Genomic DNA, 12,680 nt, shown 5'->3' with positions numbered 1-12,680 from the left:
TAAAGTTACTTAAAATTAAAGTCCTACAAAGCTAATACTAACTATTTTAGCTGTTACTTCCATTTTTCTTCCGAGTGGAGAGAAAATCGAGTGACGAAGTGAGAGAGCAACGTTGCGATTGAGCAGCGAAAACGCTTCTTATTTTTACTGTGCGGCTTGCTTTTGTTTTTGTTTTTGCCTTTTGGTTTGCTTTTGCAGGAAAACTTTTTCTTATTTATTATTCGTCGACAAACGCTGAAAAACGACCCAGCGCAAAAAAAAAACTAAAAAAAAAAAAAATTAAAAACACGGGAGTACATCGACAAGAAAAAGCGCCACACGCAACGAGGAGTCTTCGGAAGACAGTCTTCGGTTCTCGTGGTGCCTCCACCGCTCCAATGCTCCACCGTTCCAATGTTCCGAAGCGGAGAGTGCGTCTTAGTAGGTCAGTGGTGGACCCGAGCATTTGTTGTTGCCTGGGCTTTGTTTTGATTCATTTGCGGCCGCTGGTGTTGCAAGTGTTGTTGCTGCTGCTGTTGCTGCTGGCGAGGATTAGACGCCTCGTCGAGAACAGAGAGCTTGTTTTGGCGCGCATCTTCGGGACTTGATTGCGGGAACTGCACTTAGCGAGGGCTGACTGTGTAATGTAATAAATAAATATAAATAAATACCATAAGCCATCGAACAATATATATATATGTTATATTTTCTTACGTTAATGTTTTTTTCATTTTATATACATATTTTTATTTTATTTGTTTGTTTTTTTTTTAAATTATTTTATAGTGATATAAATTTATACTATACTATGTAAATGCATTTAATTACTAATTTTAGTATCTATAAGGCGGTGCATAGCAACTTTCGATACTGTTTAAACCACCTCCGCTGACAGCAAAACAAAAAACTGTTGAAAGCGGTCTGCTGTCCAGTCTAACCGCGGTTTAATTATCGTTGTGTGTTTATTATGTCCTCGCCCGCCCCCCTAGTCTGCCCACCGCCCACTATCCACCTCTATGTCTCTCCCGCCCGTCAGCTCCGCCCACGAGACGCCGCACGAACAATATTGTAACCGCTCCTCATCGTCCGTTTTTTATTGGCCACGAAAACTCCCATTGAGTAAGAGTTGCGCCACCAGGTGGTGCGGTGGGTGGTGGGGCGGTGCGGATTGCTTGGCGGATGTAGCTAAGGTCCAGCAGTGGAGTGGGTGGTCGCTGATGGATTTTCCTGCCTTTTTCCGCTCCCTTTTCTGACCGCAAAAAAAAAACTGGTTTTCCCCCAAACAATTGCCAAATAATTGCTATTGCGAAATATTGTGCAAAAGCGGCTGGCTCCACAGCATTCATAAGAAAAGTGCCTAAGTTTGCAATAATGTTGTATCTTACGGTTAAGTTAAAATATCTATGATATAGCCCATGCTAAATCATATCATTTTGTGTGAGTGACACCCGAAATAAAGGAATCGTATCAGCTAAGTGCCATCGATATTTGGGTCAGAGCAAGTGAAAGTGCAAAAATAATAACTGTGGCTGCGGTTGCGCCTGAGAAGCAGGTTCACTTCACTCCAGTTGAGCGCTTTAATCGGAGGTCTGGGCCAGGAAAGTAAAGTGCGTATCGAAACTATAAGACCAATGAATGAATGATTCGAATGTTATAATCTAATCCATTAATATAGCTATTTCAATCTTATTCATAGGGAAAAAGAAATCGCGTTTCTTAGCAACCTTTCATCGTTACTTAAATTGTACTAAATAGCTTCATTGTTCCCTAACAATTAACTTTCATTTAATGGCATTGTATTTTAAGGGACTGATTCTTTAAATTATATAACAATTAAAACTTTTAATGCCATGTAAAAAAATTGTACTTTGTGCAGCCCTGAGTTTTAAAGATGTATAGATTTAATGTAAATATATATATTTAAATTTAACAATTAAAATATATTTTAAAACAAAAATCATATAGCTAAATGTTTGAAAAGACGTTAGGCGAGTTTCATATTGGTCAGCTTCTGTCAGACTTCATGATTGAATTTTTAACACTACTTTTCTCATATGTGACTTTATCGCAACCATTCCAGAGTAAGCTTAATTTTTAAAATGCGTTCTATAGAAAGCTTTTTCGGATTGTATTGATCTTAGAATCTAGAAAGGTGCCTAAAATGGTTTTAAATAGCAATAAAAGAAAATATTCGCGGCAATCTGGCAGTACTGGCTACCGTCGATCTGGTAGCACGAACCGCACGAATCAGCTGTTTTTCACAGACGTCAACAAATTGGATAATTTTTGATTTATAATTGAAAACAATGGACTTTCCGGACAAAATGGATTTGGAGAACGAGAGGGTACTGAAGCTGATATTCCCCGACGGTGTGCCAGGTGAGTGCATCATTTAAAGCCGCCGGAATGGGCAGATAACTTATGTTTCGTGTTCCAAACGCATCATCAGACAATCTGCGTGGCAATCCGGAGCTGGATAACTACCTCGCCAAACTGGGTACCTGCAAGGTGGAGCAGCTGAAGAAGGAGCAGACGCGACTGGCGGAAGAGGCGCGCACCATTCTGGAGCAGACACAGGATCTGGCCATCTCCAACTACAGAACTTTCATCACCACCGCGGAGAACTCGCGTTCGATTTTCAGCGAGTTCCTGCGATCGGAGCAGCAGCTGGACACACTGGTGTCCAAGCTTCCCGACCTCAGTGTCCAGTGCGAACGCTTCCTGCAGGACTCCGCCGAGCTGAATGAGCAACGGCGACTGAATTCCATTACCCTGCAAAAGAACGCCCAGTTGCTGGAAGTTCTCGAACTGCCGCAACTCATGGAGCGCTGTATTCGCGAGGGCCGCTACGAGGAGGCTCTGGAACTGGCCGCCTACGCCACCCGCTTGGGCCAGCACCAGGGACACATTCCCGTGGTCACAGTGCGTTATCATTGAGTTTGATTTTCTTCATTCTCCTTTATTAAGCGAATACTTTCAGAGCATTGTGCGCTCCGTGGAAGCCCTGTGGCACAACATGCTGGTGCAGCTGGTTGCACAACTGCGGACGGATCTCCAGCTACCCAAGTGCCTGCAAATCGTGGGCTATCTTCGACGGATGCAGGCATTCGGTGACAACGAACTGCGATTGAAGTTTCTGCAGGCAAGGGACGCGTGGTTAACTTCTTGCCTGGAGGCCATACCCACTGCAGATGGTTAGTGTGAAGCTCAAAGAAGTAGCAAAAGGCGCTTCGGACCACAGCAATGAAACTAACAATTTTCATCTTGCTCTTTACAGCCCAGCAGCATCTATCGAAAACCATCGAGATTACTCGCATAAATCTGTTCAATATAATCACCCAGTATCGCGCAATTTTCCCGGAAGACGAGGGCACTCTAAAGACTCAGAGTTCTTTAAGACCGCTGCAGGGCGTCAGCTGCAACGGTGACAGACTTTTTCAGGCCTGGCTGCACAATAAGGTTGCTACTGCTTGACTGGTTTATTTCTTTGCATACTACTTTCTGTCTGTTTCTTCAGATCAGCGACTTTCTGCAGACTCTGGAACGTGATCTACAGCTAGGAGTTGGCTCCGTCGAAACAGTGCTTGGGCAGTGCATGTACTTTGGGCTGTCGTTTAGCCGTGTCGGCGCTGATTTTCGTGCCCTTATGGCTCCAATTTTCGTGGGCGTGATCCGCCGTCGCTTTGAGAGCAGCGTGGAACAGGTCGACGAGCAGTTCGAGCGGGAACTGGAGAGATTCACCTTGATCAACAAGGTGGCGCTGCACTCTCACGCCCGCAAGCAGGTTGATCCCGAGCAGGAGTCCTACGCGCCGCCCGAAGCTCTATTGGATTTCTATCCCCTGGCCGCTTTGTGCAATGGCTATCTGAGCGCGTTGAACGAGCTGCGTCTGTGTGCTCCCTTGGCCTTGGCCACCGATGTTACCCGCTGTCTGCAGCACTCCCTGCAACAGGCTGCTCAGCGTGTGCTTGCCTTTTATCGGCAAGAGCAGCAGGCCTTCGCCGGCAGCGAACGAGAGGCATTTGTTCGGCTCTGCTCATGTCTGGCCTACGACCTGGTACCCTATATTCAGAGGTGCATCCATGGAGTCTTCCCCCCGCAGTCGCTAACCGTTCACTTGGGCATTAGCTTGCTTCAGCTGGAGCAACAGCAGCTCACCTACTTGCAGCAGACTCGCATTCTTGAGCCCTTGAAGCACTTACTGCCGACCAAGGCACTGGTGCAGCCCCAGGATAAAGTGATGGAGGCTAAGCCAAGCGCTGGGGTGCCTGTCACTGCCGAGGGATAAAGCAGTCCAACGCAATATTAGTTGTTAAATATATTCCAATATTTATAAATATACCTACCCTTAAAGGCATAAAGTTTAATTATACTATAAACTTTTGAAAAACGCAAGGAACTTCATTTAATATGTTTCAATACATAATCTTAATTAGAATCGAACTTAATGTATGGTTTACCATAATGCTTCAGCTTACCTGATGCGGTATAGTTACCTGCATAATAACAAATCCCCAAACCATTTATTGATAGACACCCAAAACAGCCTATTTAGCAAAAGGATGCGCGGTTCTTCCACTAAATCGTTTTCCTAATTTTACAACTTTTCCGGCGAATAAATTCGCGAATGGTTTTCGAGTGGCGGTGGCCTTTGTTCCGCCTGTGCGCTGACCCACTGGGGAGCCCCATTTTACTGCGGGTCGCGAGAGTGTAATAATATTTTTACTTGTGCTACGCCCGACGATCAAAAAGCGGCTCGTTGCGGTTGTCCACCGCCAAAGCCAAAGCCAAAGAGTTGCAATCAGCTCCACGGACTCCCTGCCATCCGAATTTTCCCTCACTGAGAAGCGTCGACATGGCAGGTCGGATTGGGCAGTCCGGAAAATTGGGCAAAACGACGGGGTGGTGGTGGCAATAGTGCCGCGTCTATAAGCAATTTCGCGAACAATGACTAAATTTTGGGAAAAGCGAGCGACTTTTGTTGCTGTTGTTGTTCCACTGCTGTTGCATCTGAACGAATCTGAATGCAACGCAGTGCGCCGAAAATTGGAAAACATGGCTGCTGAATGGACAACTGGTGGAGATGGAGCATTCCACGTACGGATGCACTGAGCAAATCAAGGAAAACAAGATTTATTTTTAAGAAATATTTTAATGTAACCTAAACTTAATCCAATAGTGGCATTGATACCTTTAAATGCGGCATCCGCATTTTCTTGTGGCAAGATCATGCGTTTAGAACACACTTTTTCTGCGAGTGATTGAGAATGGGAATAGGACATGGAAATAGGCATACACTGCTAGGCATTCGGCGGCGACTCATCGTTCAACGTCAGCGCCGGATGCGTTTGTGGCCACGGCCTTTGTGGGAGTTCCGCTTTTCGATTGGGGGAATGGTTCCAAGGGAGTGGCTCACTGGGGGGGTATAGGTGGTGCAGTTGGGGACTTTGGACTGGGGGCATCTGTATTTTTAAGTCCACCACTAAATACAAACGAAAGCACTCAAGCACAAGTTGGCCACGATTTCCCAATCGCAGTCTCTCCCAATCTCCGGCCTACTCTGCTCCACTACACACACACACACGCACACATACGCACAAATAGTCCGTTAGTACGGGCGTAGTTGAAAGTCCGTAGTCCGAACTCCGGACTCGTCATAGTACAAATGGAATTTGGGATTTTGATTGCGAATCGAAATAGATTTTGTGGTATTTGGCAAGCAGTGCGAAACAAGCGGCTAACAACCTGAGTTGGTGTGCGTGTGTGTGCCTGTGTTTACGCTGCATGTTATGTGTGTGTGTGTGTGTTGTGTGTTCGTTTGTTACTTTGGCATGGACAACACTGCGTATACGCGCTTTATACCGTCCGTTGATTGATTGAGTTTTCGAGGCCTTTTACACGCTCGCTGCCTTCGTTTTTGACAGGCCCCCCGTTTATTTTGCATTTTTCCAAAGCTCCACCCGCCACATTTTCACTACCGCACCCCCTCCCCCCTTTCGCCACCACCCCTGGCCTGTTTGCATTTGTGCCTGTTTTTGCTGGCCGCTTGCTTTTCGGTTCGTTTTAATTCGTTACCAAGTTGATTTTGTTAACCTGAAAAGCCGATTTTCCACACCTGGCAAAAAATATATATTTTTCGGGCAGCTTTAGCGGCGGTATTCTTAAATATAAAACCAATATAATTCAAATAAGTAAACTTAAGTGTAAGCGGTAATGAATTTGGTTAATATTAATATCTGCAATTGAATAATAATACTATTTTCTGTAAGATACACAATTTGAAGGAGATTTGTTTTTAAACAATTGTTATGTTTGAGAGATTGATTTATACATATCAATTTATTAGAACCATATAGAGAGATAGTTTTTGGATATTGGTGTAAATTTTAAGCCCTATTCAATAGATTATATAGATTAGATACTAACCTACATATGGGTATAGTTCATTTGAAAACGCATAAAACCGCATGAGCAATTCAGATCACCAAATTCAAGGACTCGGGCTACCTCATGCGCCAACCCTTGTTCACTTTCCGAAAATAAAGCAGGAAGTTGAGGTCCTGTGTGGGTGGTTGGGAGAGCGACGCGACGCTGCTGTGCCATTGTCCGGCTGCTAATTTATCGGGATAATTGCCAAATGACCAAATGGGGAGTTTTATTACTGTTGCCAGAGGAGTGGCGAGGGGAGCAGGATCAGGACTGACGAGCGAAGCACAAAAATGGCCAGACAACGATGACCGAGGGTAGGCACACCCCAAAAAGGAACGGACACATGTGTTTGCCCAGCTCAATGTCCACTGCCCTTGGCGCATTTTTAATTGTAATTCATAAATTACATTATTTACCGACTTCGGGGCAGGTTAGTTAATGATGCTGCCATTTGGGGATTGCTTTCGGCCCTTCGACCAAACTCCCCCCCCCACAAAAAAAAACAGCTAGAAATCGATAAGCTCCACTTTCAGAAAAACCGCCACAAAAATGGCGTCTCATAAATGTCAACCGAGAGTCGTAAACTGCCAGCGAAATTGAATTCGCCACTTAACACCACAGCGCCACCTAGGGGGCGTATTCCATTCTGCACTGATTCAATTTGGATACTTTTACTTATTCAACTTATTCGTTATGCAAAATTATTGCTGCCGCGTATTGAGTAGCAAAAAAAATGCAAAGAATGAAAAGAAAGCGTGGAGCTGTTCAACCAGTTGGAAAATACCCTGGGAGTTCTGGGGTATGAAGTGGTTTTATATATATGTAAATTCGCAAACAAATCACTCGAGCTTGCGAAATACCCTTAGGGGAATCCTTTAGTTATCCTTTAGCGATTTTTCAAATAAACATGCAACACATTTTTTAGAAATCTCCTCCGCTCCCCTTAACTGAGCCAGCGGCTGTCAAAGTTTGACGCGTTTTCTGGGCCAGCATCAGATTTCCCCCTTTTTCCAAGCCAGTGCTGCCGTGGATAAAGGCTGAATGCAGCTTAAATAGCCAGATTTAGTTAAAAAAATGTATAGTTAGTACTTTTTATGAGATTTGACCAAGGAGTAAATTTGTTAGTTTTCATCAATGTATAAATTGATATACATACATGTTCTGTTGGTATAAATAAACTTGTTAACTTTGTCAACTATATTTAAAGCAATTAAGTTTATGTTTATTGATAAGTTTGAATAAATATACACGCTTGATATAGAAAGTAGAATATGAGAGAAATAGTAACCTAAAAATATCCAAATTTTCAGCACAGTTACTTGCGTGTCCTGGCTTCCAAAATGATGGTGATGATGCTGATACTCCTGTGGATACCGATACTGATAGCGATGACAACGGACGGAGTGCGCCTCGAGGACTTTTTTGGCTGACATGTGTGGGCGCTTTTATAGGCTAATGGCCTGAGATGCATGCCGCGGGCCAAACGCCAGTGACTTTGACGGATTTTCCGAGCAAATTCGCTTAGGCTTGCCTAAGCTTGATTAGCTACTGGGGAATTTGCACACGCATCTTCAGGGGAGCGGGAAATTTAATTTTGATGAAAAGTTGATTTGTTAAACTAGATAGGCAAGATGTTTTACAAACGATATATACAATTTTTATATGGTGGAAGCCTTTAATAAATTATCCCACCAATCACTTAAAATATATAATATAAATATAACCGATTGAATCGGTTTGCTGAACTTTGTGAATAAATAGCCACCTGCAAATATCAAAGTATGTTTTATAACGGTGTAATATGATTCGAAATATTTTATGTATTTTGTGGCATATCACTTTTTTTTTTAGTGTTTTTTGTCGCAGAACAGGACAGCCCATGACTTAATTAGCAAATGCCGGGCTGGCAACAGAGCGTCCTCCAATCCATAGCCAAGTGCACAGGAATGCGCGTCATTATGACAATAGTGGCCACCCACCACCCATCACCTACCACCCCCCACATCCCACCAACGAACTTAAGCTCGAGGGCAAACAAAAAAAAAATGTCGCGTTGCAACAAAGTTGAGTTCGTCTCGGCCCTCGCATTTCCAATAGTTTTCTATGGCTGCTCCTCAGTTTTTTCCTCAGCTTTTCCGCTTTTTCCTTTCATTTCACAATTTTTATTTCACATATCCAGAGGTCTGTGTTGGTGTGTGTGTATATTATATTTCTGCAACGCGAACCAATAACCATCGAGCGGGCAGCTGGAGACGCTGACGCTATAGAATGCCATTGGCTCCGGGTCTCATCCTCGCTCCACATTCCCAGAGCCCCCGATGACCTGATTCACCTGTCCGCACCCGGGTATCTTACGGATACCAACGGCGGATGGCTCCTTCTCGCTATATATATATTTTTTTATTTTTTTGTTTGCCCACCCGATTTCTTTGTATTGTGGTTATGATAGCGAACCTGACGGTGGGTGGCCACATCCCTCCACGACCAAGCATCCTTAACCTCTGACCCCAACCGCCTCCTCTAGTTTCCTTTCTGCGGTCCAGAAGCAATATAATTTATTGAAGTTCTGGCATTTTTCAAAATGAAATTCTTTTTAACGATGATTGAACTACGTACGTGTGTGTGAATCTACGGGTTTTAGCCGGTTCTCCTTTTGGTTGCTGGGATAGGGGGGTGGGTGGCTCTTTGTTTGGGTCTAGCACGTTTGGCCTGTCCATTGAACGCCATATTATTGGTCGATTGAAAAGTAAAACATTTTTTATTATCCGCACGTGTGCCGGCTCCCATTCGATCCTCCTCCTTGCACCCTGTTTTTATGACTACAAAAAAGGAGAAGAATATGTGTAAGATGGTGGAAGTTGGGCGATGGGCTGTGGGCGGTCGCTGAGTGGGCGTGCTCTGACCACCTGTCGTGGCATCGGGCATCCATAAAACTTTCGACCCAACTACCCCAGGTGAGCTCATGGTTTTTATGATACCAACGCCCCCAGCCACCGCACCACCCAAAAACCTCGACCCACTTTCGGTTCCTTCATATTTGATAAGCACGTTGGCGTTCCTTTTTTTTTTCTTTTCATGGCTTCCTTTTACTGTTGCGCCCCATCAATATCCCTCAGCTGCCCGTCTCTTTCACTCCCTGCTGGACATCGCCTTCGCTCTCTTTTACTCACTATATTTTTTCCCTCTATTTCCTGCTGTTTGCTGTGCACATGTATGTGTGTCTGTGTGTGGTTATAAAAATATTTCATTCAATTTTTTATTCCTGTTGGCGCTCGCTGCCTCTCTCTCTTTCTCACTTTCTTCTTGGTCAGCTAGTCGTTGCCCTCTCTATCGCACTTCGGCTCCAGCAAGTCCTTCTTCTGGCCCTTCCTCCATCTCGCTCGCACTCACTCGTTTTCGTGTCCAGCGATTTATTTTGCCGAGCCAGCGGACCACACGGTTTCTCATTTTTTTTCGCAGTGCCTGTGTGTGCGTCGCCTTTCCTTTTGTTATTTCGTTGTCCTTTGCTCAGGTCGGCAGTGTCCTGTACACTTGGCCACCCGCTGAAACACCCACAGTGCCACCCACTGAGCCACACCCCCCCCCCCTTTCCAAACCAACCTACGTCTTGAGCTTCATAATTTCTCCCTTTAAGACAACTTTCTCACTCACACAGTGATGAGAACTACTTAGGTACGAAATTCGGTACCAATATTATAAAACTAGAACTAATGTGTTGGGAAAAATTTGAAAGCACCTCTCGTTTTTTCCAACCACCTATTTTGATAATTTTGAAAATGAAGTATTGTTAGCTAGGCACTTTTAAAAGTCCCCACTTGCATAGTCGTAAAACAGGAACCTATTTCTTTACTCAACCATTGTACCTCTGCCTTAATGTAGTACCTTTCGCACCACTAAGTGGGTGGTTCCAGCAAAGGAATTGCGCGTTTTCTCCTCAAATATTTCTGCGTCCACTGCTCCTGATTGCCAGCTCCTCGATTTGGTCAAGTTGTGGACTCGTTTCACTTCGCCGCCGCTCAGCTAAGCTGAGTTCTCTTTGAGTTCTTTCGCCTCGATTGGGTGATATTTTCGCCTACAGCCGCCCATCCCGGCCATGTTTGTTTGCACTTTTATAACAATGTTGGTCAGTCCGGGTTTAGGCCATGTCGTGTGGTTTTCCTTTAGGGTAGACCAACGAGATGAGGTGGGATGAGATGGTTGATGGATCCTAAAATATGATGTCATACATTAAAAAGATTGGGTGTTGCCCTGCGATAAATATATATATATATATATGATTTTGGTATACACAGAATGGAATTTAGCTACTATTATTTACTACAAATTTTTTTGTTACTTTTATTAAAATCAGAACCATCATTTTCTTACCATCAAAATGTTGGCCAATTTAGTACATTTTCTTAGAGAATTTCCATCAAAGCCAGAACTCCGCATATCGCAATTGGGTTACCATTTGGATAATCTTCCCCAAAGATGACTTTATTGTATTAGCTTGAATACCAGATGAACAGCGACCTAAAAACTAATTAAGCTTAGGGCTAAATTAAGTCGTGAAAATAGAAGCTAGTCATATATATAAATATGTTTGCTTGGATATGTAGTATATCCATTTGTGGCAATGTGTTTATGGCAGACAAAGAAATACAAAAACTTTTCCATCTACCCACGAGTGTGCTCTAGATTCAGTCCCTGGCCATTCTGCTGTTTTCTCTGGGCTAGTTCTGGCCAATTTATTTGAGCCATTAAAATTGTATGATAAAGCGAGTCCATTAATTGTGTTGCTTAATTTTCGTTTTAACGCATTTTATCAAGCCAAACAGCGAACGTCGTATCCTTGGTTCTGCCGTGGCCATCTTTCAAACCCCACTGCCATCCCTCTCCATAAATGAGGTTCTTAGCTGGTATAATGTGTTTTTATTTGCCGCTAAGGGAAATAGATGGAGTCCAGTCTAGAAGGCGCTGACATGCCATATGCCACATGGTAGTAGCCACGGACAGGATAAGATACTCAGTTATCTATTGGAGATTTTTTACGGGAACGAAACTTTGACTTAAAATTAACTTCTATGTACTAAGACTATGCAATTACCAAGATAATAAATATTCGTGTAAATGGGAATAGCATTTGTTTTTGTTATTATTAAAATATTGCTTATTTTGATATAGTTTCGATGCATTGGCAATGTATATATATATATATATATATATATATATAAGGAAATGTTTCTATCTTAAGAAATGTTTTTTTTATTTTGTGTCTGTAACATTGTAGACGCAAGGATATATAAGAGGCGTTGACCATTGATAGTCGATCTCCGAGAAGAATAAACATTAAATGGGGCGGTGGGGCAGTTTTGCTCTGTATTCCTTGTGTACGCTCATATCTTAACGGTTTTCGTTTATTTTCATATATACCCACATATATACACCAGAATGGTGTGGGGCAGAAAGTGTGTGAGGGGGTAGTGGTGCTATATGTGGGTGGTGTGGTCTTGGCCGGGCTATGAGTATATATGATTTTTATTGTTATTGTTTTGTCCTTTTATGATGTTGCACGTATCGCAGTAACTTTGCCCGAATGCTCGTGTGTACGTGTATCTTGCGAGTCCTGGCTATATCCCTGCCACATAAATACAAACATACTTGCTGGCACGTACATATATAAATAGAAGAAAAATCGAAGGGAAAACGAGAAAAATGAAACAATAACAAAGCGTGCAGTCTCGAATAAGCCACCCATTCCACCCACCCAGAAACTTCGAACTCCCCATTCGGTTATAATTGGGTGGCATTGAGGGTGCTGCCGCCGGACTCGGTATTTCACCACCGAAAATCGCTTGCTTTCTTTTCGCTTGTTCCCCCTCTTTTGTTGACTTAAGCGAAATGTGCTTGTGTGCGTGCATGTGGGTGCGCTCTAAGGGCTGTTTACCCCCGCGATCGCCCCCATTTCCGTTGTGTTTGTGGTTGTAATTTGAAGCCAGCGACAACCGAGCCTTGTTGGGTTTTTTCCTTCAAAAATGAGGGTGTATGGCACGTTATGGATTTATGATATATATACACATAACTTTATGCAATAAGCGCAGGTTCAAAAAGCCTTCCTGTGGTTGGCTGAAATTTGTTGGTTGCACTTCCGATTGGCTGGGAATATCAAGCAAATTCATAATTCCAGCGGTCACTTTCATAATTCCCCACCCCAAATGGCGTCGTCGCACATTGCGTATGCGCAATGTTAACCAAGGGTTAGAGAAAGGGAAACTTTGGCTGGACTCTAG

At 43.5% G+C, this 12,680-nt stretch overlaps 1 protein-coding gene across 1 annotated transcript; it reads left to right on the top strand.

Moving 5' to 3' along the window:
• The first annotated feature begins 2,219 nt into the window (after nucleotides 1-2,219).
• Nucleotides 2,220-4,364, top strand: Cog8 (Component of oligomeric golgi complex 8). Its single transcript, NM_135659.3, has 5 exons — nucleotides 2,220-2,358; nucleotides 2,429-2,901; nucleotides 2,960-3,173; nucleotides 3,257-3,438; nucleotides 3,497-4,364. Exons 1-5 carry the CDS (start codon nucleotides 2,286-2,288, stop codon nucleotides 4,265-4,267), a joined length of 1,713 nt encoding a protein of 570 aa, NP_609503.2. The 5' UTR covers nucleotides 2,220-2,285; the 3' UTR covers nucleotides 4,268-4,364.
• The last annotated feature ends 8,316 nt before the right edge of the window (nucleotides 4,365-12,680 follow it).

The sequence above is a fragment of the Drosophila melanogaster genome, chromosome 2L (assembly GCF_000001215.4).
Source record: "Drosophila melanogaster chromosome 2L".
Taxonomy (NCBI): Eukaryota; Metazoa; Arthropoda; class Insecta; order Diptera; family Drosophilidae; genus Drosophila; species Drosophila melanogaster.
Note: the sequence above shows the minus strand (reverse complement) of the source record. Positions and strands in the feature narration are given on the sequence as shown.